Source organism: Scardinius erythrophthalmus (genome assembly GCF_964197995.2).
Source record: "Scardinius erythrophthalmus genome assembly, chromosome: 12".
Lineage (NCBI taxonomy): Eukaryota > Metazoa > Chordata > Actinopteri > Cypriniformes > Leuciscidae > Scardinius > Scardinius erythrophthalmus.
Window position 1 is genome coordinate 856,573 of NC_138232.1, and position 23,903 is coordinate 880,475.

A 23,903-nucleotide genomic window follows, 5' to 3' on the forward strand; every position below is an offset into this window, starting at 1 on the left:
TAACGTCAGAAACAAACAGGGAACATTCTGAGTTATGAACAAACGTTCTTCCAGAAACATTATCAAAACATTCATTCAAATCTGGTCTTTAATAATGTTCACATTACATTCACATAACCAAGAAAAAACAAGTAATAAAAACTCAGTGAGTGTTTTTAGCGCAATTGTCTGACGTCATGGGATCACAACACAAAGAGATAGTCAATCTTTTTATGTGTTTTTTTTTTTTGTGCGTTCCCGAGATTAGACCTTCCTTAAAGGGGTCATATAATGCCATTTTTGTACAAGCTAATATGATTCTTTAGGGTCTAAATTAAAAGTTTGTAATATACTTTAATTAAAAATTCTCATTAGTATTGTAAGAAAACAAATTTTACCTGGTCAAAAACAGCTCTGTTTTCAGCACACCGTTTCAGTGCATGTGTCTTTAAATGATAATGAGCTTTGCTCACCCCGCCCGTTGGAAAATTGCGCTAAAAACTTTGAATTGTTTTGAGAACTTAAAAAAAAATATAGGCCTATATTTTTTGGGAATGTTAGCAAAACATTCTTGGAACATATTTTTGTTCTCTGGGAACAGCCTAGGTCAGTCGTTGACCTTTGAGGGATGAAGGGATGATGATTTGAGAGTGTGTGGATGGTCTGTGCCGTCAGTGTGTGTGTGTGTGTGTGTGTGTGTGTGTGTCTGATGTGTGATTCCTCTCTGTCTTTCATCCTCACATGTGGAGAAGCTGCTGTCGTCTGTGACCCGTGATCCTTTACCTGATCATCACTCCGCTTTCATCCTGATGACTCAATCCCACCACTAACGACACACACACACACACACACACACACACACACACACACACACCAATAACTGAGTGCTGACAGAAAGAAAGCATCGCCACCTACCGGGGAAAATCAGCAACAGCAGAAACACGCTTCCTCATGTTTATACAGTAGATCTTCTCAGAACTGATAATTAGTAAAAAAAAATTACATCATAAGTTAATCACAGTGACTTTACTCTCTTCTCAATGACTGAAGCTGAAATATAATATTAGTAAAAGTAAATGTGTCATTTTAAATGGATGATCTACATGGTCTAATGTGTTTGTCTTCACCTTGAAATATTCAGTGACATTTATACATAATTACTCAATTTATAATATTGATTAAACAACTTTTAATTTAAATATATTTAAACACTTGGCAAGACATTTAGATAAGTAAAAACACTGATATATAATCATGAATTAGAAAATCATACAAACATAAAAGCATTAAATCCCCCATCGCCAGCAGAGGGCGCCTGATACTCACACGTGAAAATAATAAAAAATAAAAATCCCATAAAATCGGATCCTGGTTTACTAAAGGTTATGACAGAGTTTCCACACACCTGAACAGATTCCACCAGAAATATCAAACCTAGACCAATGACTATATAATAATAAACATGTCTGTCTGAATTTGCAGATGTAATAATTTTCTAAAATATTATAAAGTGAATCAGAAAGTAGAAAGTTCAAATATGAAGACTGAATAACCTTCAATCTGAGGTCGTTGAGAGAAAATATGTCGTGTGAGAGCTCTATAAACACACTTGGACAGAATGTGCACAAGAACCACGTGATGTAACACATTTCCTCCCATGTAATGTTCCTAATGTTCCCGTAGTGAACTTTTTAATGGTTGTTCCATTATAGTTCCGTACACGCATCCGCACATTCTCCGGGCGCGAGGTTTTCCACTCAGATCCCGCAGCTCTTATTGGCAGGATCGGTCCTGCGCCAGTGCGTGCGTCACCGGTGGGCGTGGCCTGATCTCAGTGTTCTGGAACCGACGGCGGAAGCGGCGCGGTGTCACCAAGCGGCCCTCGCGCATTAAACGTCTACAAAACCACCGAGAACCATGAAGATCTGGACGTCAGAGCACATTTTCAAGTGAGTGAATGTCTTATGTTTCATTTTAATGAGGTGGAAGGCTAATTTGAGCGCTTGAATGACCGCTAATTTGCTCTCAGAGGTTTTGCTCGTGCACGAGGCGCGCCAATCTCTCTTACCGCTTTTCCTGTCAGACACTCAGTTTTATAAAAATAATGTTTTTAATGTCCAGTGTGTGTGTATATATATATGTGTGTGTGTGTGGTTGTATTGAGTCTTGGACGTCAGAGTGTTAAAAATGTTAGTAAGTTAATGTAAAAGCGATAGTGTATAAATTAAGGATGCGGTTATCTGAAGTAAATTACTTTTATCGACATGACTGAAGAAGATTAATAAGTATAACTAACAGTTAACGTTAACTAATAATGACTGCAACCAGAAGAAGAAGAATTGTTTACTAAGTGAATTAGAGAAAGAGTTGTGAGCTAGTTGCCGGGTAGTTACACAACCTAACCCTGCATGTCCTTGGCAGTGAAGGACTAACGTTAGGCGAGTCAACTTAATCATGTTGAGTTTGTACAGTGGAATTCTTCTTTTGTCCATTATTCGCAAGAAAACAATAACATAAGCAATAAATATAGGAGAATACTCAATAGTGATGCTCGATATATCTGCCACCTTATCGATATCAGCCGATATATGCTTATGTTTAATGTTATCGTTATCGGCTCGATAAGAAAAATTGTACGATATATTCAAGCCGATAAATAATGGATTATTTCCCTCAGCTGAGACACTGTTCAACATGATGGTTTTAAATTGTTTGAAATATGATTAGAATCACTTCAAAAAAAAGGAAAATACAGTCATCCAAAGTCTGTCATATCGGCTAACTTACATATTATTATGAGAACATTTTAATTGTGTGTTTGAACGTGGCTTTTAATGTTGAGACTTTTGTTTTTGCAATCAGGCTCTCAAAAATTATAAAGAAAGTCGAATTTAGATTTATCAGCCCATATATCGGTTATCAGATTTAAAATATAACACATTATCGGTATCGGCCAAAATGTTCATATCGCTGCGTCCTTGTGTTTAATAAAGATTGATCAGAGATTTCATCATTCCTAGGTTTGTTAATTGTTTATTTTTACTAGTTGTGTTCTTTTTTTTATTTATTATCTTTGCATTTTATTGTTTTTTATGCGTCTCTTAAATGGACAAAACCAGACTTTCCTCAGATGACAGTAAAGATCCTGTAGTTTTCTTCAGTGGGTCAGCAGGGCAGACACGACCTCTGATAACTGTGTGATAATGATGATGATGTGGAGTCATAACATCATATCAGCTGCGCTGGACATTGACCTCTGAACCCACGCGTGTGAATCTGGACATTACTCAACTCTCCTTGGCGAGTGCTGTGACCTTTCCTCCACGTGACGTCACGCGTCACATGACCACCGACGGTCTCCCAGGCAACCATTCACATGACGGAATGTACTAGGCCTATGTTTAACTCTAAACTTCATTACACACACATGGGGCCAGAACAATAAAAAATATGCAAACATGTATTTAAAAAGCTACAAATGTATAATTAAAAAGCAAACACACTTTTTGTTCCAGTGTTTGTTTAGTTCTGGTTAGTTAAGTTTGTTCTCAATCCCTTTTTTTACACAGTCACATCCACATATTGATCATTAATCATAAATAAACTCTTAAAGTCACCATGAAATTACAAATGGACAATTCTAGTTTTTAATGGAATATTGCTTATTCTTAATGAATTATATGTAATTTTTAACTTCATGTTCCCTATTTTGAAGAAAAGACTAGTGCAACTTCCCTTTCATGATGAGTTTAAATAAGATGATATCATAGATATTAGATCAGTTTCATTAAGCAATGATGACTTGGTTACATTGTTTTTTAAGTGACACGAAGAAGCTTCCCAAACAAATGACCAACAGAGAACTGAGATATTAATTACAAGTGCAGTAATTCAAAGCATTGTGTTAAAAATATAACTAAGATTGTACACCGAATATATTCTTCGGACGTTGATTTCATTTGGACAGGGATCATACCTGTGCATTATCAGGTTTTTTTAAATGTCCTAATTCATATTTTGACATGATTGTAGGTGTTTTGCCCCGTGCATCTCTTAAAGAAGTGTCTGTACATGTGTTTGCTGATGAAACAGAAGTTGGTCTTCCTCTTCCTGACTGCGGCGCTGAATGAACCGGCTCGTGATGATCACGCTGCAGACGCTTTAACTGAAGTCACTCCTCAGTTGTTACGGTTAAACACATGCAGAAACACAGTTATATAACTCCAGCTGTTGCGCAATTAAACGCCCTTCATATTGGCTGATGTCTAGATCAGCTTAAAGGCACAACATTCTCGTACGATAAGAAGGAACTGGATCATATTCTGAATGTTCTGATCCAGTCTGACCTCTGACCTGTAACGCTGCCTGGATCATAATCACACACTGAGAGACTGAGTGTCTCCTGAGGGTTTCCTCCATTCTGTCCTGATGGAGTTTTAGTTCCTCTGTCGCTTTTGGCTTTTGTCTTGCTTAGTTGAGGACATTTAATATTCAACAATATTATATGAGAACTGAACTGAGCTGGACGATGACATCACGGTTTTCTCAAGAGCGGCTGTATATAAATATATAAAAGAACTTAATAACTTTTTTACAACAGAATTGAAGCATCACTGAACTGACTTAAGCTGGACTGTGACTCTATTTTCTTCTGGAAACAAACTCTGTTGCATTATTTTCCTGTTATCTCTGTGAAGCTGCTCTGAAACTATGAGTGCTGTAAAGCGCTGTATAAATAAAGGTGGCGTGTCAATAATAAGGTTTCTGCTCTTGTCTCTCACAGCCATCCATGGGAAACCGTGACGAACGCCGCCATGCAGAAGTACCCGAACCCCATGAACCCCAGCGTGTTCGGCGTGGACGTGTTGGACCGTAACGTGGACCAGCAGGGACGCCTGCACAGCAAACGCTTGCTCAGCACCGAGTGGGGTCTGCCGTCCATCGTTAGATCGGTACTTCCTCTTTTCTCCTATGATGCGTCTCAGTTCGTCTGCTTAAACTACGCCCTGAAATACTCTTTTTGTGAAGAATAAGTAGATGTGTTTGAGTGTGTAGCAGAAGAGTAGACGAGCTTTAGGACACACGATCACGCCATACAGTTGCGTGTTTAATGGTGGCTCTGTCACAGTAAACTGACCTGTCAATCATCTTATCACAGTACACTGACCTGTCAATCATCTTATCACAGTAAACTGACCTGTCAATCATCTTAGCACAGTACACTGACCTGTCAATCATCTTATCACAGTAAACTGACCTGTCAATCATCTTGTCACAGTACACTGACCTGTCAATCATCTTATCACAGTACACTGACCTGTCAATCATCTTATCACAGTAAACTGACCTGTCAATCATCTTAGCACAGTACACTGACCTGTCAATCATCTTATCACAGTAAACTGACCTGTCAATCATCTTAGCACAGTACACTGACCTGTCAATCATCTTAGCACAGTACACTGACCTGTCAATCATCTTAGCACAGTACACTGACCTGTCAATCATCTTAGCACAGTACACTGACCTGTCAATCATCTTAGCACAGTACACTGACCTGTCAATCATCTTAGCACAGTACACTGACCTGTCAATCATCTTAGCACAGTAAACTGACCTGTCAATCATCTTAGCACAGTACACTGACCTGTCAATCATCTTAGCACAGTACACTGACCTGTCAATCATCTTAGCACAGTACACTGACCTGTCAATCATCTTATCACAGTAAACTGACCTGTCAATCATCTTATCACAGTAAACTGACCTGTCAATCATCTTAGCACAGTACACTGACCTGTCAATCATCTTATCACAGTAAACTGACCTGTCAATCATCTTATCACAGTAAACTGGCCTGTCAATCATCTTATCACAGTAAACTGACCTGTCAATCATCTTATCACAGTACACTGACCTGTCAATCATCTTATCACAGTAAACTGACCTGTCAATCATCTTATCACAGTAAACTGGCCTGTCAATCATCTTAGCACAGTACACTGACCTGTCAATCATCTTAGCACAGTACACTGGCCTGTCAATCATCTTAGCACAGTACACTGACCTGTCAATCATCTTATCACAGTAAACTGACCTGTCAATCATCTTAGCACAGTACACTGACCTGTCAATCATCTTATCACAGTAAACTGACCTGTCAATCATCTTATCACAGTAAACTGGCCTGTCAATCATCTTATCACAGTAAACTGACCTGTCAATCATCTTATCACAGTACACTGACCTGTCAATCATCTTATCACAGTAAACTGACCTGTCAATCATCTTAGCACAGTACACTGACCTGTCAATCATCTTATCACAGTAAACTGACCTGTCAATCATCTTATCACAGTAAACTGGCCTGTCAATCATCTTATCACAGTACACTGACCTGTCAATCATCTTATCACAGTAAACTGACCTGTCAATCATCTTATCACAGTAAACTGACCTGTCAATCATCTTAGCACAGTACACTGACCTGTCAATCATCTTATCACAGTACACTGACCTGTCAATCATCTTAGCACAGTACACTGACCTGTCAATCATCTTAGCACAGTACACTGACCTGTCAATCATCTTATCACTGTAAACTGACCTGTCAATCATCTTATCACAGTAAACTGACCTGTCAATCATCTTATCACAGTAAACTGACCTGTCAATCATCTTATCACAGTAAACTGACCTGTCAATCATCTTATCACAGTAAACTGACCTGTCAATCATCTTGTCACAGTAAACTGACCTGTCAATCATCTTGTCACAGTAAACTGACCTGTCAATCATCTTGTCACAGTACACTGACCTGTCAATCATCTTGTCACAGTACACTGACCTGTCAATCATCTTGTCACAGTACACTGACCTGTCAATCATCTTGTCACAGTACATTGACCTGTCAATCATCTTATCACAGTAAACTGACCTGTCAATCATCTTATCACAGTAAACTGACCTGTCAATCATCTTATCACAGTAAACTGACCTGTCAATCATCTTGTCACAGTAAACTGACCTGTCAATCATCTTGTCACAGTAAACTGACCTGTCAATCATCTTATCACAGTAAACTGACCTGTCAATCATCTTATCACAGTAAACTGACCTGTCAATCATCTTATCACAGTAAACTGACCTGTCAATCATCTTATCACAGTAAACTGACCTGTCAATCATCTTATCACAGTACACTGACCTGTCAATCATCTTATCACAGTAAACTGACCTGTCAATCATCTTGTCACAGTAAACTGACCTGTCAATCATCTTGTCACAGTACACTGACCTGTCAATCATCTTGTCACAGTACACTGACCTGTCAATCATCTTGTCACAGTACACTGACCTGTCAATCATCTTATCACAGTAAACTGACCTGTCAATCATCTTATCACAGTAAACTGACCTGTCAATCATCTTATCACAGTACACTGACCTGTCAATCATCTTATCACAGTAAACTGACCTGTCAATCATCTTATCACAGTAAACTGACCTGTCAATCATCTTGTCACAGTAAACTGACCTGTCAATCATCTTGTCACAGTAAACTGACCTGTCAATCATCTTGTCACAGTACACTGACCTGTCAATCATCTTGTCACAGTACACTGACCTGTCAATCATCTTGTCACAGTACACTGACCTGTCAATCATCTTGTCACAGTACATTGACCTGTCAATCATCTTATCACAGTAAACTGACCTGTCAATCATCTTATCACAGTAAACTGACCTGTCAATCATCTTATCACAGTAAACTGACCTGTCAATCATCTTATCACAGTAAACTGACCTGTCAATCATCTTGTCACAGTAAACTGACCTGTCAATCATCTTGTCACAGTAAACTGACCTGTCAATCATCTTGTCACAGTAAACTGACCTGTCAATCATCTTATCACAGTAAACTGACCTGTCAATCATCTTATCACAGTACACTGACCTGTCAATCATCTTATCACAGTAAACTGACCTGTCAATCATCTTGTCACAGTAAACTGACCTGTCAATCATCTTGTCACAGTACACTGACCTGTCAATCATCTTGTCACAGTACACTGACCTGTCAATCATCTTGTCACAGTACACTGACCTGTCAATCATCTTATCACAGTAAACTGACCTGTCAATCATCTTATCACAGTAAACTGACCTGTCAATCATCTTATCACAGTACACTGACCTGTCAATCATCTTATCACAGTACACTGACCTGTCAATCATCTTATCACAGTAAACTGACCTGTCAATCATCTTAGCACAGTACACTGACCTGTCAATCATCTTATCACAGTACACTGACCTGTCAATCATCTTGTCACAGTACACTGACCTGTCAATCATCTTATCACAGTAAACTGACCTGTCAATCATCTTATCACAGTACACTGACCTGTCAATCATCTTATCACAGTACACTGACCTGTCAATCATCTTATCACAGTACACTGACCTGTCAATCATCTTGTCAAAGATAAAATCCTCCATTTCCTCCCGTATCGGAGAAAAGTGCAGAATCGCGTTGATCTGCAGTCGCGGGTCTTTCGTGCGGAGACTCTCCTCATATTAATGCATAATGATGAATTTAGAAGTTAATGGCCGAACGGATCTTTATAAAAGTCCACATTGTCGCAGATGAAATGTAACACGGATAACATTAAATATTTTATTATCAGGTTAAACTTTGATCAGTCACTCAAACATTTATCTAAACCTCTCTCCGTCGGTCGCACATATCCGCCATGATTTGTAGTTTATAAACACTTTTTACTCGTGTTTGTAGTTCCTCCTAAAGTGCAGTGGGTTGTGGGTAATATTAGCTGTTATAGTGAGACGGATCCACACTCCGGAAATAGTAGATCATCCGGCACACTCTCTTCAACACACTCATTCTAATCTCACACACTGTTGAGGATGGATAGTGTGAACACTGAGACGCAGGGCTAGGCTAATCTGTTTAAGCTAGCAGCTGATGCTAATCTTGAAACTGGAACTCAGTAGCTCTCATTGTTCTCGTCACGTTTGGTTGAAACCATCAATCCGAGGTGAAATCCCGCTGTCGTATCCCAGCTCCTCTGGCCTGAGCGTGAGGAGGATTCCTGACCCGTAGACGACCCGACGGAACGGTTATATCGGTCCGGCTAGTCCTCGGCACATGACGTCCCGGTGTCGTGTTTCTGAATGAACTGTTCTGCTCTGCTGTGACGTCTGACGCGAGTGATTCCTGACCTCGACCTTTACATTCATTCGGCTCAAGGACCCACAAAACCTCCCAGTTTGATTCCTAGAGCTCTTCTTATTAGATGCATTACTGGTCTTTAAAGATTTGGAAAAGAGTCTCTTCTGCTCACCGAGGCTGTGTTTATTTGATCAAAAATACAGTAGAAATAGTCAAATATTATTATAATGTAAATCATCTGTTGTCTATGTGAATATACAGTAAAGTGTAATTTATTCCTGTGATCAAAGCTGAATGTTCAGCATCATTACTCCAGTCTTCAGTGTCACATGATCCTTCAGAAATCACTCTAATATGAGGATTTGATGCTCAAGAAACATTTATGATTATTATCAGTTTTCTCTTGACTTTTTTACACTGATATAAACTGAATGTGTCTTGAGATCACGGCCTGTTTGATTTAGACGTCAACTCCCTGTCTTGTTCTTCCACAGATAATTGGCAACACACGGACATGTACGTACATCCAGGAGCACTCCATAGTGGATCCCAAAGAGAAAACCTTTGAGCTTCAGTCGACTAATGTAAGTGCACGACTGCGATCAGTGAACACGTGTCGGCACACATGCTGTCACCTGATCAGACTGAGCCAGCACTGCACACTCGTCATCTGAGTCATACAGCACTGCGCCGTTGCCTTTTCCTCCATCACAGATGTTGGAAAATAACTCATAAACTGTGACATAAACTCATAATTTCATGCATAACCCTTTTAATTCAGCTCAAAATATCTTACATTGAGTGTCTGTGCTGACCTCTTGTGGAGAAATATATATAAGATGATATTTCATAACTCTAGATGGCCTTATATCTCTATATGGAGCAAATGAGCTGTTCCTCTGGGTCCTAAAGCCAGTTTCTCTTCAGTGTGCGTTCAGAGACACATGTAGACTTTATAAAATACATTTTTGGTAAAGTTTTAGCATTTTTAGTTTGAATTGAGCATTTTTAGGTTTGTCTGTGTACTGAAGCATTCCTCACATTCATTCATTCCTAAGGGGGTCAGATTGACCTGTGAGGGAAAGATTTATTACACTTCTTTTGTGTATTCCTGGTTCAAGAGTGACAAAAGTCCTGGTGTTCAGGACCTCTCTAACGAACACTCAATGTTAAAATATTTAGTTGAAATGGCCCGAGGGAAGGGTGAGGGTTAATCATTACAGCAGCGCAGTTGTCTAGATATCAAGTTAATGTGAACCTGTCAGGACCTTTCTGGTTTGTCAGCATTTCCTGCACACCTTTTCTCATACGTTCATGTTCTTGCCTTTAGCAGTTGAGTTTGTGTGAATGTCATCTGAGACACGGCCAGTCTGTGCATAACAGAGTTGCATTCTGGGAAGGAGTTGGTTTCTCTAATGCTTGCATATCCTACAGATGTGTCATATTCATCCTCTGCCTGGTTTTCTCACCGTAGATCACCTTCACTAACATGGTTTCTGTGGACGAGAGGCTCACGTACCGACCGCACCCGGAGGACCCGGAGAAGTAAGAGTCCCTCTCTGTTTAACTACCATAAGGCTAATGCAAGTGCTTCACATTAGCGCTGTCAAATAAAACATTTGTCGAATTTGAAAAACTGCACGTTCAAATGCAAACCCTGATGATGTGCTTGCCCTACAGGACGATGCTCACGCAGGAGGCCATCATCTCTGTGAAGGGCGTCAGTCTGAGTAGTTATCTGGAGGGACTCATGGCATCAACCATCTCCGCCAATGCAGGAAAGGTCAGAGAAAACACGGGGCTATAACCTGTCACTCACATGAGATCAGCCAATAGCAAACCACAACCCTCCAACCAGCCCCGCCCACATTGCTCTTGTTCCTGAAGCGTTTCGCTCGGATAAACGGCATTATAGAGGAGAAAGTACTAGCGCAACTTCCCTTTCATGACGAGTTTAAATGGTGAAATGCCTTTAAATGAACCTGGATATATCAGAGGCCTCAAAGTCACGCAAGTTTAGACAATTAATATCTCTTGTTTCCTCGTTCCTCTAGTGTGTCGTAGCTCTGCGGTGTCTCGTCAGCTTCCCTGCTCTCGTCCGCTGCAGTGCTCCACTAATCTTGATCTGTTTGATGCTCATATATTTCACATCACACTATTCAGTTAAAAGATGCATGCATAACACATTCTGAAATGTAAAATAAATATACGTTATATAATATTTGCTCAATTAGAACCAGGTTGAAAATGAATTGCATGAAAAAACTAATTTAAACAGATTTAAACCTTAGATGGCAACTTTTTGATTCTGTAATAGTATTATTAAATCGTTAAAAATCCAACAGCGCTGTCAGAAACCTGATAAATGTGTGCGCACTGGGAATCATATTCTAAAAAAATAAAAACAAGGTAATTAATTAGTTATAATAAAAAAGCAAATGCTATATACTTATTTTTAATCCATTTAATTTCTTTATTGAACAGTTTTGTCTAATAATGTATATATTTGTCAGAACTGTTAAGCAGAGGCAGTGGACTAATGAATAAAAACTCTTTTCAAAATAAAAGTCCCCTTCGCTGGCAAGATAAGTCACATCGGCCAAGCAGAAAAACGCTTAAGAACTGCTAAATATTGACAGATTTATGAGTGTCATTTCTGTTCAACGAAGCCTCACAAAAACTAGTCAATTCCTCCAGTTATGAACTGAATTGATCTGATTCTGTTATTTTCCTGTTTATTACAGTGAAATATCTGTATAAAGTGCTCCAGAATTATAGCTGTCTTAACTCAACTCAACTTTTATTTATAAAGCACTTTCAAAACCATTAGAATGGACCAAAGTGCTGTTCATAAATAGTAAATAACTCTAAAATACAGAGAAACACAGAATTTCATCAAAACATGACACCAAGATAATCATACATCCAGTCACTCACAGTTCTCAGACCTGTCAAACGGCAAAAGCTCGATAAAATAAGTCTTGAAGGACTGATGAGGATTTCAACCTGATGTGTGAATGTGTGTGGTTCACATATAGTTTATTATAGTGTATATATATCTATATCTAAAAGATTTGATGGTCCGCCTGACTTGTGAATGTTTTTAAGTTTGCATCATTGATTCTGTTATTTTCCTGTTTATTCCTCTAGAAATATAGCTTGACTTCAATGTTCAGTGGCTAAAAGAGTGTGTGTGTGTGTGTGCAGGGTCGTGAGGCGATGGAGTGGGTGATCCGCCGCCTGAACTCTGAGATCGAGGAGCTGGCCATCACAGCGAGAGGAACCCTGAGGACTCCCATGGCCGCCGCCGTCGCTGAGAAGTGAAGGAGTGAGCTTCCGGTCCTCTCTCCCGGTGGAGGAGCTCCTCTCTGCGTCCCCGAACTCCAGCGTCTACATTAGAGGCTGGCGGGACCGTGGCTTTACACCCACCGCTGTCGACGCACAACTCGACGCCGACGGGGAGATCGAGTAGTTTAATAAACCAGTGTAACGGGACAGATGGTGTTCTCTGATGCCGGAGGACACGTCTCGTCGAGACCGCAGACGCTCGGCGCATCGCTTCACCAGCACTCACACACTTGAAACGCTAGCAATATTAGAACTAATTATAGTACTGTTAAAACAAGGAAGGGAACAAACTAATCCAGGACCATCAGACGTGTGTGTGTTGGACTCTTCAGAACGGGCCTCCTTAGAGACTTAACGAGCACTGAATGACATCATCATCATCATGTGACTGAAGAATGTGCAGTGAACACGTGCTTTGAGTTGGATCGTACAGGAGGCGGATGGGATGTTGGATGTTGGACGCGAGGAAGGCAGTGTGTGTGTGACGAGGGGAGACATCAGAGGTGTGCCTTCTGCAGTGTGTGTGTGTGTGTGTTCCAGGAAATACATTCTATTTATTTATTTATATTTTGTAGGTTTATGGAATTTCAACTCCAGCATCCAAACTATACCATTATGCAGACGAGTATCAGCCCAGCTCTTCAGACGCAGTGATGTGTGTGTGTGTGTGTGTGTGTGTGTGTGTGTGTGTGTGTGTGTGTGTGTGTGTGTGTGTGTGTGTGTGTGTGTGTGTGTGTGTGTGTGTGTGTGTGTGTGTGTGTGTGTGTGTGTGTGTGTGTGTGTGTGTGTGTGTGTGTGTGTGTGTGTGTGTGTGTGTGTGTGTGTGTGTGTGTGTGTGTGTTACTGCTTCCGCACAGAACTCTTCAAGCAGCGCCATACAGAAACTTGTGTTTTTGTTTCCTTCTCAATAGATTTAGCATTTTTTGTTGGGTTTTGCTGGTATATTGTGATGAAACAACTGCATTTAAACAACTTATTTATACTGAATGTAAATATTTGTTTACAGGCATTCTTAGTGTTACATATTGACAAACACAACTTGGTGGAAAGGTTGAAATCCTTTAGTTTGTGACGGTACTGACGAAACGAGGTGATCTCGGCCCATCATCTGTTCTCAGAACAGCCAAAGCTGTTTACAGCTCTACAAATAAACTAACATTCATACTGAACACCGGCTTGTGTGTTTCTGTGAACTCTGAAGGAGAGCGACGGCGGTGTTTCACAGGAAACCGGCTGAAGGCGACACACTTCTGGCTGGTTATTCACGATTTAGAACAAATGTTTTACTAAAAGAGAAAGGGCATTAGTTTAGTTTAGAAGTCTTGTACAAGCCACACCGCTTTCTGTTTCATATTTCAACTCAATTATTCAAATACTTTGGGGTTGATGGAAGAGAAACACTTCAAGTACATAAAACTCAATTTTTATTTATTTATTATTAGACAATAAGGACATAACATACAACATTTAAAACTATAACATGACATCCAAAAAGTTTACAACTCAAAGGATTGGTTTACAATAAAAAAAAAGAATATATATATATATATATATATATATATATATATATATATATATACAAACACATTATTTGAAATATAAGTAAATAATAATAATAATAGAAATAAAAATAAATAATATATATGCAAACACATTTTAAATATAAGTAAATAATAATAGAAATAAAAATAAATTATATATATATATATATATATATATATATATATATATATACAAACACATATTATTTTAAATATAAGTAAAAATAATACTAATCAATCAGTACTTAAAAAAAAGCCAGAATAAATTAGGCTCTAATGCAAGTACGTCATTATTTAGCCGTTATTACGTCACATAGAGGAAGCTACAAAGTAACATCCGTCGATAGTTGTTACACTGTTGCACTTCTTGAGTGTGCCGATCTTTCGCGCCCCCTGCTGGCCATCCGCGGTACAATGGCACGTTTTCCCGACATCACTTGCGGGGTCCTTGCGTCGCATGACGCAGTCTCCAACAACCAATAGGATGCCAGTTTACTGTGCCTTATGACCAATCAAAATCAGCTTATATTTAAAGGCATTTAAAAGTGGGGCATTTGAAATTAAACAGGCCAGACTCGCGGTCGCCGAGGAGAATCGCGTCGTCCTCTTTAGTGATAAATATACAGTTTAATGAGTCTTCGCGATATTAATGATCACACACGACTGATTTAAATCGGTGTGAAGGAAATCGTCGTGTTTGTGTGGAATTAGCGGAGGGTTTGTCGTGAGGAAACGGCTAGCGAAGGTAACGTTACTGAGCGTCGCGACGACGCAAACATACGCTTGAATGTAACGTTATCACTGATTTATATCTTAAACGTTTTTATTTTAATCTATAAATCTGTGTTTTGATGGAAACCTCAGTTTGTAATGTCATCTGAACGGTGACCATCGTGACGGTTTAATATCGATGCATGTTAATCCAGGACTCTTACTTTCTCTCCTGATGTGTTCAATGTGTTTAAGATATGATATGTGTTTAAGATATGTGTTTAAGCAATAATTAATGTGTCGTTGTTCAATCTCAGAATATGGAAACCGCTTCAAGAACCAAAGCAATCAAAGATCTGAAGATTCAACGACCTGAACATGAGAAGGTATTTTATAAGAACTGTATATTGTTATTATTTGCCTCTGTATTTTCTAATAAACCTAGGATATTGATAAGAAATCTTAATAAGCTCATAACTTATGTGCAAAGATTATATTCCGTTACCTGTAGTCTTTTCACCTTTAAAAATGTCAAACTAATGGTGTATTCTCTGTTTTTGTCTTTGATTGCATTTATCCTCTGTTATAATGTTAAATGCAATTTTTTTTTTTTTTTTTTTTTTGTAATTATTTAATAATCAAAGTGACACTTTTTTCTTTTGGAAACAAACTTTGTTGCAGTATTCTCTGTAAAGCTGGTTTGAAACACTCTGTATTGTGAAGAGCTGTATAAATAAAGCTGACTTGACATTGGACTCTGCAGGGTTCTGGACCCAAGAGAGTTCCCGTGACCCAGAAGGCCGTGTCGACCCCGCACACGCGTGTCCTCGGGCCGGCGCACGGACCCCAGCGCATTCAGCGCCCTGCCAGTCAGCAGAAACCCAGCGGCGTCTCGGCTCCGGGGAAAACCTCGTGTCCTGGAGACCAGAACGCCAATCCGGATCAGCTCAAAACAACTGCGCAACACAAGCCGCAGCCGAAGCCGGTTCCTGTAGTCGAGGCTAATAAAGCTCCCGAACCCGGCAAACAGGACAAACCTCACCGTAAGCTTGGATGCATCCGTTCTTAATCACATCCTTAATGTTGAGAACATCATAATGACTCTTTCTGTTCTTTTCCAGAAACTCCTTCCAATGGCACGTCCAATAATGCCAATAAGTAAGTTATTTACAAATTCTTAAACTCCATGAATTCAGTCTCAGAGTTTATCATCTTTTTTAAATTGTTTATTCCAGTTGCTGAATAGGTCATTTTAGGATGAGACAAGTTTGTAAAGTCCCCTTGTAGTATAATTTTATCCCTTAACTCATCTTTAATCACCAAAATGATACATTTAAGCATTTTTCTTTAAAATATCTTGAATGTAACTTGACACCCTTGCCTCATTTAGTATGTGCGGTTCTATGAATATGCAAATGAGCCCCGCCTCCACTCACTCCCTCAGCTCAGAGATCCACTGGTTGACGATCACACGTTGATCTGATTGGTTACAAGGTAGTTTGTGACGTCAGAAACACCAGCGATTTCAAAGCGTGTTTTTGAGACTGTCTTTGGTTCACTGCAGTTTTAAGGAGGAAATACTCAGCAATGCTGTCGACTTATGAACTTACACATGGTTTGTCTTAAAGCAGATTAAAAACACCACATAGACACATAAACAACATTTAAAAACTTAAATGTTAGGAGAAGATAGGCATGTTTACTTATTACGAGTATTGTAAACTTTATTACTCGACTCTGTTTTCTTGATGGCAGTTTTCCGTATGGATCATGGACTGTGTTTAATGCCTCCAGTCTTGTGTTAACGAGGAACATGTCTGTGTTGTGTCTGTTCTTCAGGAAAGCATGGAGTTTGGAGAATTTCGACATTGGCCGAGCTCTGGGCAAAGGCAAGTTTGGGAGTGTGTATCTGGCCCGGGAACGTCAGACCAAGTTTATCCTGGCGCTGAAGGTCCTGTTTAAGAAGCAGCTGGAGAAGGCCGGCGTCGAGCACCAGCTGCGGCGCGAGGTGGAGATACAGTCGCATCTCAGGTGTGTGTCATACATAAGAGCACTTCTGTTAATCAAACATCACACTAAAGCCTGTGAGGCATTTAATATCAGTAACTGTTATGATCCAAAATAAAGTACATCACCAGCCAGTGTTCAGAACTCTCTGCTTGCCGTAGCTCGATTCAGAACGGTGAGCTTGTAATGTTTTTAACTCCAGTGGTTCTGGTGGATTTCAGCGGGAAATTCGAGCATGTCTTTGCGTCATTCCGTCACATCTGTCCACATAAAGAAGAGTCTGGGCTAGTCGGCTATGAGTGTGAGGATGCTGGAGATTTATAGCCTTTTCTCACAGCACTGGATATGATTAAACTTAGCAATTCGATGGCGGATCCAGAAATGTTCAAACGACAATCATCAGGTGTAGAACGCTAAAGAGACTGACACCGGCCCGTGCGGAAACAAGGATAATATCGGAAGGGCATTAAGTGTAGTCGCGCAATGCTGATGTTGTTAACATTAACAATTTGAGAACAAAGTATAATTTGCACGGTTTGATGTGATATGATGAGCGATCGTTAGATTTAATCAGCGCGATTTACTGCAATGCTTTTTTCCCCTTAGTTGCTCAGAACAGAAGTGGATGTTACTTGTTCAGATTAACTTTTTCCGGTGAGAATTCTTATGTTGGTCATATTTCCAAAAAGTAGAATCTGAGATAGTGAATGCCAGGATCCACATCGACTGACAGCCGCACATTCTCCTCAAAACATCAGATTCATCCGTGCCGTGCCGAGGCACAACCCACGTCAAGTTGATAATATAATCCCGCAAATAACTGCAATTGCAGATTTCGAACAGACAGAGAAAAAACTAGACTGGAGCTTTAAATATATTTAAAAAAACATTAGTTTATTATTTCCACACAGACGCGTGATCTAGCCTACGCTCTGACGGGGATCAGGGATGTGGGACGCCAGCAGGAACGAGGCCATCTTTTATAATCTCCGTTTTCTACTTGTTGTAAAAGGTCTGAAGAGTGAATTGTATCTTCCGCAAGGGCAAGACATTTAAGCTAAGTTTGATTTTGCGCTGCCAGAGAAAAGAATTCCTCTGAAGAAATTAAGGAATTTGACGTGCGAGTAAAAAGGTTGTGTTTGTCTATTGTACAACAGTAAAGAATGTGAATATAATAGGCCTAATTAAAAGCGAACCAAAGGAAGAAACATTTATAATGCGAATTTTTGTTGTTGTTTTGTCCGCGCTAACTGCCGAATCAGAGCCTTGAATGATGGGCAAAGACTCCAAATATTTATTTTAAAGTCCCCTGTAGTCAATCATTTTAACCCTTAAAACTCATCTTTGATCACCAACATTACATTTTTAAATGTTTTTTACTTAAAAAAAATAAAAAAAAATAAAAAATTAGTATGCGCGGTTCTATGAATATGCAAATGAGCCCCGCCTCCACTCACTCACAAAAAAAATCAAAGAAATATAAAAAACTTACAGTGCTTTATTGCTCCCATGAGTCTTTAATATTCAACCTTGCGATATATAAGTTTCATGAGAGCAGGGTACCAGGTTTATGTCTTCAGTTTTTCTCTGGAACCTCTTAGAGTCAGCCAGTGTGTGACGCGTAGTTAGCTTGGAGTCGTTAGCTTGAGTCTCCTAAAGACTCGTTATCCATCAAACAAAACCAGGGAAACTTGTAACTTCAGCATTTAGACTCATGCGGTAGGAAAGCAGGATCTGTCTGTTGTGAAGTGAACTGACTCTGTTTTCTCCTCTTCTTTCAGACATCCCAATATCCTGCGCCTCTACGGTTATTTCCACGACACGGCACGCGTGTATCTCATCCTGGAGTTCGCTCCTAAAGGAGAGCTGTACGGAGAGCTGCAGCGCTGCGGGACTTTCAATGACCAGCGGAGTGCCACTGTAAGAGTGTTTCGGTCTTGCTTTAAAGGTGCAGTGTGTGAGTTTAGCAGCATCTAGTGGTGAGGTTAGGAACTGCAGCCAACAGAAGTTACAGTGGCCAACAGGAAGTGATGTCGTGCTCTGAGACAGCAGAGAGTAGCCAGTTAAACAATGAGGTTTCATTGAAGTTTATATTAACTTATTCAGTAAAACGATGTTATTGCGAATATTATTGTTACTTGTTCATCATTGTGTCAGTGTTTTATTCGCTGACTTAAGCTCGCTTCTTTACACGAAGAACAACAGTGACGAAACGTGTTTGTCCGCTCAGGGCCACCGTAGAAACATGTCGATGTGTAGATTGAAATGCCTCATTCTAAGGTGATAAACACACAACGGTTCGTTATGTAAGGTCTTTATACACCACTGAAAACAGTTATGTGTCTGATATTGCATTTCTGTCAACAGATCCTCCTGAATATTACACACTGCACCTTTAAACATGAGCAAAGACTTTTGAAGTCAATAACGTCTCCTAATGTGTGTATACTGTGTGTTTGCAGTATATAATGGAGCTTGCCGATGCGCTGAGCTACTGCCACTCGAAGAACGTGATCCACAGAGACATTAAGCCCGAGAACCTGTTGCTGGGGGCCAATGGAGAGCTGAAGATCGCGGACTTCGGGTGGTCCGTCCACACGCCCTCCTCCAGGTGACGCTTCTGCTTGCGTGCGGTGTGATTGGGGAGCAGCGGATCGGCCGCCCCACGGTTCGGCACGTGCGGTTCGCGGATTAACTGCTGAATTTAACCATCATAGACTAAAAGTTTATAATTTGGACATGTTTTGTCTTGCCAATTTACACATTCAAACCATTTTAAGGTTCTTTTGAAGTGTAAAAAGAGGGGTGCCAGTTAACCGGTTCGTACGGTTTAGTTGTGATTTTGTGAAGGTAAATGTGTGGCATGTCCTTGTTCGTGAGAAGAGTGTGTTTGTGTGCTGGGTTCGGGAAACTGTGTGTTCATCGTGTGTGTGTGTGTTACAGGAGGTCAACGCTGTGCGGAACGCTAGACTATCTTCCTCCAGAGATGATCGAAGGCAAGACGCACGATGAGAAGGTTGATCTGTGGAGTCTGGGAGTGCTCTGCTACGAGTTTCTGGTTGGCAGGCCACCTTTCGAAACCAAGAGCCATGAAGAGACGTACCGCAAGATTTCCAGAGTAAGTGAAAAGCTTAAACTTTACCTGAAGACTAGGGCTGTGTATTGGCAAGAATCTGGCGATACGATACGTATCACGATACATGGGTCACGATTTAATATATTGCAATATATTTCGATACTGTGCATAAGGCGATATATTGGGATTTTTTTAAAGTAAAATATATTAAAAATATTTTAAAAAAGACATGATGTGCATAAAAGTCAAAGAAGTTTACTTTAGGTAAACAATTCAGTACACAGAAAATCAGACTGCCAGTTTGGGATTGTGGTTTACAGGTTCTTAGTGAGCAAATTTGTATATGCTCAAGTAGGCCATAATAAAAGAAAATAGGTACATAGCCCCTGTCACAATACAAAACAACAACATGAACTGGACGAAAATGAATGAAAGTGGATGAAAGTGAACAAAATAAATGTGTCATATTGAAATCAAGTTTTATGTGATAAAAGATTTTAAAAGAACTGGACGCGCGAATGAGGCGAACCGCGCCGCGCTAAACGCCTCGTGCCGCAGGACCTCTAGACGCGCGTAAACGCGTCTTTGCATTGACTTAACATTGAAATCACTCGCGCCAGATGCTCTATTCGCGTTTGGTGTGAACGATGCACGCGATTACATTTAGAAATAGACAAGCTTTGTTTCCAAATGCACCAAGCAAAGATATCCGTTCAGTTGTATAAACTTTTATAAAACCAGCCAATATTATCACAATAAACACATCCAAAATAAATATTTAACATATATATAACAACTGCACAACGTCTAATTTGTAAACAAAATGATTTACGCACTAAATCCAGCATAAACTCCGGCACAATTTGCATATGTTTAAACTCTCAAGACAGAACCTCACAGCAATTGGCTGCAGACTGCGTTTTTCGCTTGATATTTGTATAAAGGAACTGCCCAACTTTTTGACGCTCTCAGTCGCTCTCAAAGCTTTCTCCGGTCCGCTGTCAATCCTAAAATGTCCAGTGGACACGCACCGTTATAGGCGAGCCTGGCGAGGACACTAGTGGTGCGTCTCAGCATAGCTATCTAGTGGTAGGGATTTAAACAACATAAACGTGAACTTGTGTGTCTTACGATGAATATTTTTGGACGTGTAAAAAAAAAAAAACGATATTGCGTTTTTGAAAATCGATACAGTATTGCAAAATAAAATATCGCGATACTCAAGTGTATCTTTTTTTTTTTTTTCTTACACCCCTACTGAAGACCATCCTCTACCTTGTAGTTCTGGTCATCTGTGCAAAGGCATGTTGAACTCCTTGTAACGCACACTATTGAGAATATTGAGCTGAAGCTTGACTTTACAAAATTAAATCTCACTTAGATATTTTCCCAAAATCGCACAGCCAAAATTCATATTTTGTTGTATGAGTATCATATGAGCTTGCAATATATCAAAAGAAAAAACAGACCAAAAATTGATGCACCTCTTGATTGAAAACATTTATTTCCATCAAGAGGTGCGTCAGTGTTTAGTCCAGATCTTGTATCGTCTCCTCCTGCACATCCCAAAGACTTTCACTAAATCTAAGGTCTGTTCTGTGTGAAAATGATTCATGTTCCTCCCAAACATTCCGTCACAATCTGAGCCTGATAAATCTTGACATTGTCATCCTGGAATATGGCCCTGATGCGTCCTCTTCCTACATGGTGGTTTAAGAAATGAAAAAACACCATTAATTAGGGTTAGAAGAACTGTTGCTAAAAAAGATCCAAACATAAAGGGTTAGTTCATCCAAAAATGTAATTAAAAAATATCCTGGCACTTCCAAGCTTTATAATGGGAGTGAATGGTACCTGAGATTTTGAAGAAGTGCATCCATCCATCATAAAAGTAATCCATACGACTTCAGTGGGTTAATAAAGGCCTTCTGAAGCGAAGCCGTGTGTGTGCAAGGAAAAATCTGTAATAATTACTTAATTACTAGCTTTCGGTTCCGTCCGCACGTTCATGAGAGAATCGAGTTCCGGCGCATGACGTAGGACTTAAGCGTAGCGTACGCATTATAACGCTTGGAAGAGCCAGGATATATTTTAATTTAACTCTGAGTTTGGCTGAAAGAGTAGTCATATACACACAGGATGGGCTGAGGTGAGTAAATGTGACCCTGGACCACAAAACCAGTCACATGGGTCAATTTTTTTAAATTTATATTTGTACATCTGAAAGCTGAATAAATACGCTTTCCATTGATGTGTGGTTTGTTAGGATAGGACAATATTTGGCTGAGACACAACTACTGTCAATAACAATCTGAGGGTGCAAAAATCTAAACATTGAGAAAATTATCTTTAAAGTTGTGCATTTATGTTCAAGATTGTGCAGCATTCACTCACAAATAAATATTTTATATATTTGCGGTAGGAAATTTACTAAATATCTTCATGGAACATGATCTTAATATCCTAATGATTTTTGGCATAAAAGAAAAATCGATAATTTTGACCCATAAAGTGTATTGTTGGCTATTGCCACAAATATACCTGTGCGACCCGTGACTGGTTTACTGATCCAGGGTCACAAATCATGGGATAATTCTCATTTTTAGGTGAACTATCCCTTTAAGGATTTGCCTATTTAGATCCAAACTGACTTTTTTTTTTTTGGCTGGCCAGTGTATCTTCCTATAAGCTTTCACTCATGATTCATTCATCAATGCATACATCCTCAAACCACATGTGTTCCTCTTCAGGTTGAGTTCACCTACCCAGCTCATGTGAGCGAGGGCAGCCGAGACCTGATCAACAGACTTCTGAAGCACAACCCAATGCACCGACTTCCCATCCAGGGAGTAATGGCTCACCCGTGGGTCGTGGAGAACTCCACCAAAGCGCCGACCACTCGCACGGCCACCGACGACTGAAGACTCGCTGCGGCTGCGGTTTGGAAAACTCACTCTTCAGATGTGAATTCTTCTAACCAAACAGACTCTGATGTGCCACTAAATTACTCTTGATGTGACTCGCTCTGTCAAACTTTATTTGTTGCTTTTTTTGTGTTGTATTGTTCACATGCTACTATTTACATGTATTTGTAAATATGTAATTAAGACACATTGTACAATTTTACCCATTACTTGAAATTATAATTTTTTTGTTTTGTTTTTATTATAAATAACGTGCAAGGATTTCACTATAGAACTTTTAATGTATTTTTCTGTGTTTGGGAATAAATTGGTTTTAAGGTAAAACATTTGTTGAATGGCTTACCTTGAAAAGGTCTGTTTATATTTAATTCTTGATGGCCAGGTCTGTATCTAGGGTAAATGCTGACAAATGATCCAGTTTAATCCAAAACTGCTTTGTGAGAACAGAAGGAATAAGAGTGGTGCGCGTGCTGATTTTGTTCGGGTCTCATTTGGCGCCTTCGGATATTCAAACTTCGCGCCTCGACGTGACGGTTAAAGTTTGTACATTTTCAACATGAAGGCGCGACATTTGAGCACGGTTTTATATAAGTTTTTCTTTCTTTCAGCGAATAACTACTCGAATTTCTACTGTTGTGGTTATTTTAAGTTTTAAAGCCTAACCACTAACGTTCTGGAAAACCTCATTCAGGACATTCAGGTCAATCGTACGGGTTTGGAACGAAAATAAGGGTGAGTAAATGAAGACAGGATTATTTCCTTTCCGTTTGTTTTGTCAATTCTAAACACACTTGAACAAAATATTTTAATGTGGTAAAAGTTGTTGTTACCTTCTGTTAACACGGTTAAGCTGTTAAACGCTCATTTTACCGCTCTTGTCTATTTCGGTGGTAAACCTGAATTCAGCTCAATGTTTAGGTGTTTAAAACTGTGTGTCTCGCTTTGTATTTGTTTGGCCATGAGTTAAAGAATAAGTAAAGGCCTGTTCTTGTGATGTGCTTTGCAAAGCCTGTGTAAGGAAGACTGTGAACACCAGGTGGCGCTTACTCACAGTTTTTCAAACATCGTGTTCGGTAATGAGAAAATGGCTCCTCTGGTTGAACTCCAATTCCCACAATCCAACA

The 23,903-nt window shown here is 39.7% G+C and overlaps 2 protein-coding genes and 1 pseudogene across 5 annotated transcripts in view; 2 read left to right on the forward strand and 1 right to left on the reverse strand.

Moving 5' to 3' along the window:
• LOC308700167 overlaps positions 1-23,903 on the reverse strand; it is a 69,471-nt pseudogene that overhangs the window by 9,504 nt on the left and 36,064 nt on the right. The gene's annotated exons all lie outside the window — the stretch shown is intronic.
• prelid3b (PRELI domain containing 3) lies at positions 1,779-13,689 on the forward strand. 2 transcript variants are annotated; one of them, XR_014031279.1, is made up of 7 exons: positions 1,779-1,928; positions 4,763-4,931; positions 9,667-9,756; positions 10,647-10,717; positions 10,853-10,955; positions 12,380-13,023; positions 13,096-13,689. XR_014031279.1 is itself a non-coding variant. In XM_081381597.1 (6 exons), the coding sequence occupies exons 1-6, from the start codon at positions 1,897-1,899 to the stop codon at positions 12,494-12,496; spliced, it is 582 nt and encodes a 193-aa protein (XP_081237723.1). In that variant the 5' UTR covers positions 1,779-1,896; the 3' UTR covers positions 12,497-13,689. The 2 variants fall into 2 exon arrangements, 1 of the variants encoding a protein (XP_081237723.1); XM_081381597.1 differs by having other exon boundaries at positions 12,380-13,689.
• aurka (aurora kinase A) lies at positions 12,858-23,838 on the forward strand. Of its 2 annotated transcripts, none has more exons than XM_081381591.1 (9): positions 12,858-13,023; positions 15,090-15,158; positions 15,536-15,815; positions 15,894-15,930; positions 16,612-16,803; positions 18,561-18,699; positions 19,242-19,390; positions 19,723-19,897; positions 22,606-23,167. In XM_081381591.1, exons 2-9 carry the CDS (start codon positions 15,093-15,095, stop codon positions 22,774-22,776), a joined length of 1,209 nt encoding a protein of 402 aa, XP_081237717.1. In that variant the 5' UTR covers positions 12,858-13,023; positions 15,090-15,092; the 3' UTR covers positions 22,777-23,167. The 2 variants fall into 2 exon arrangements, with proteins under 2 accessions (XP_081237717.1, XP_081237716.1); XM_081381590.1 differs by lacking the exon at positions 12,858-13,023 and adding an exon at positions 14,596-14,806 and having other exon boundaries at positions 22,606-23,838.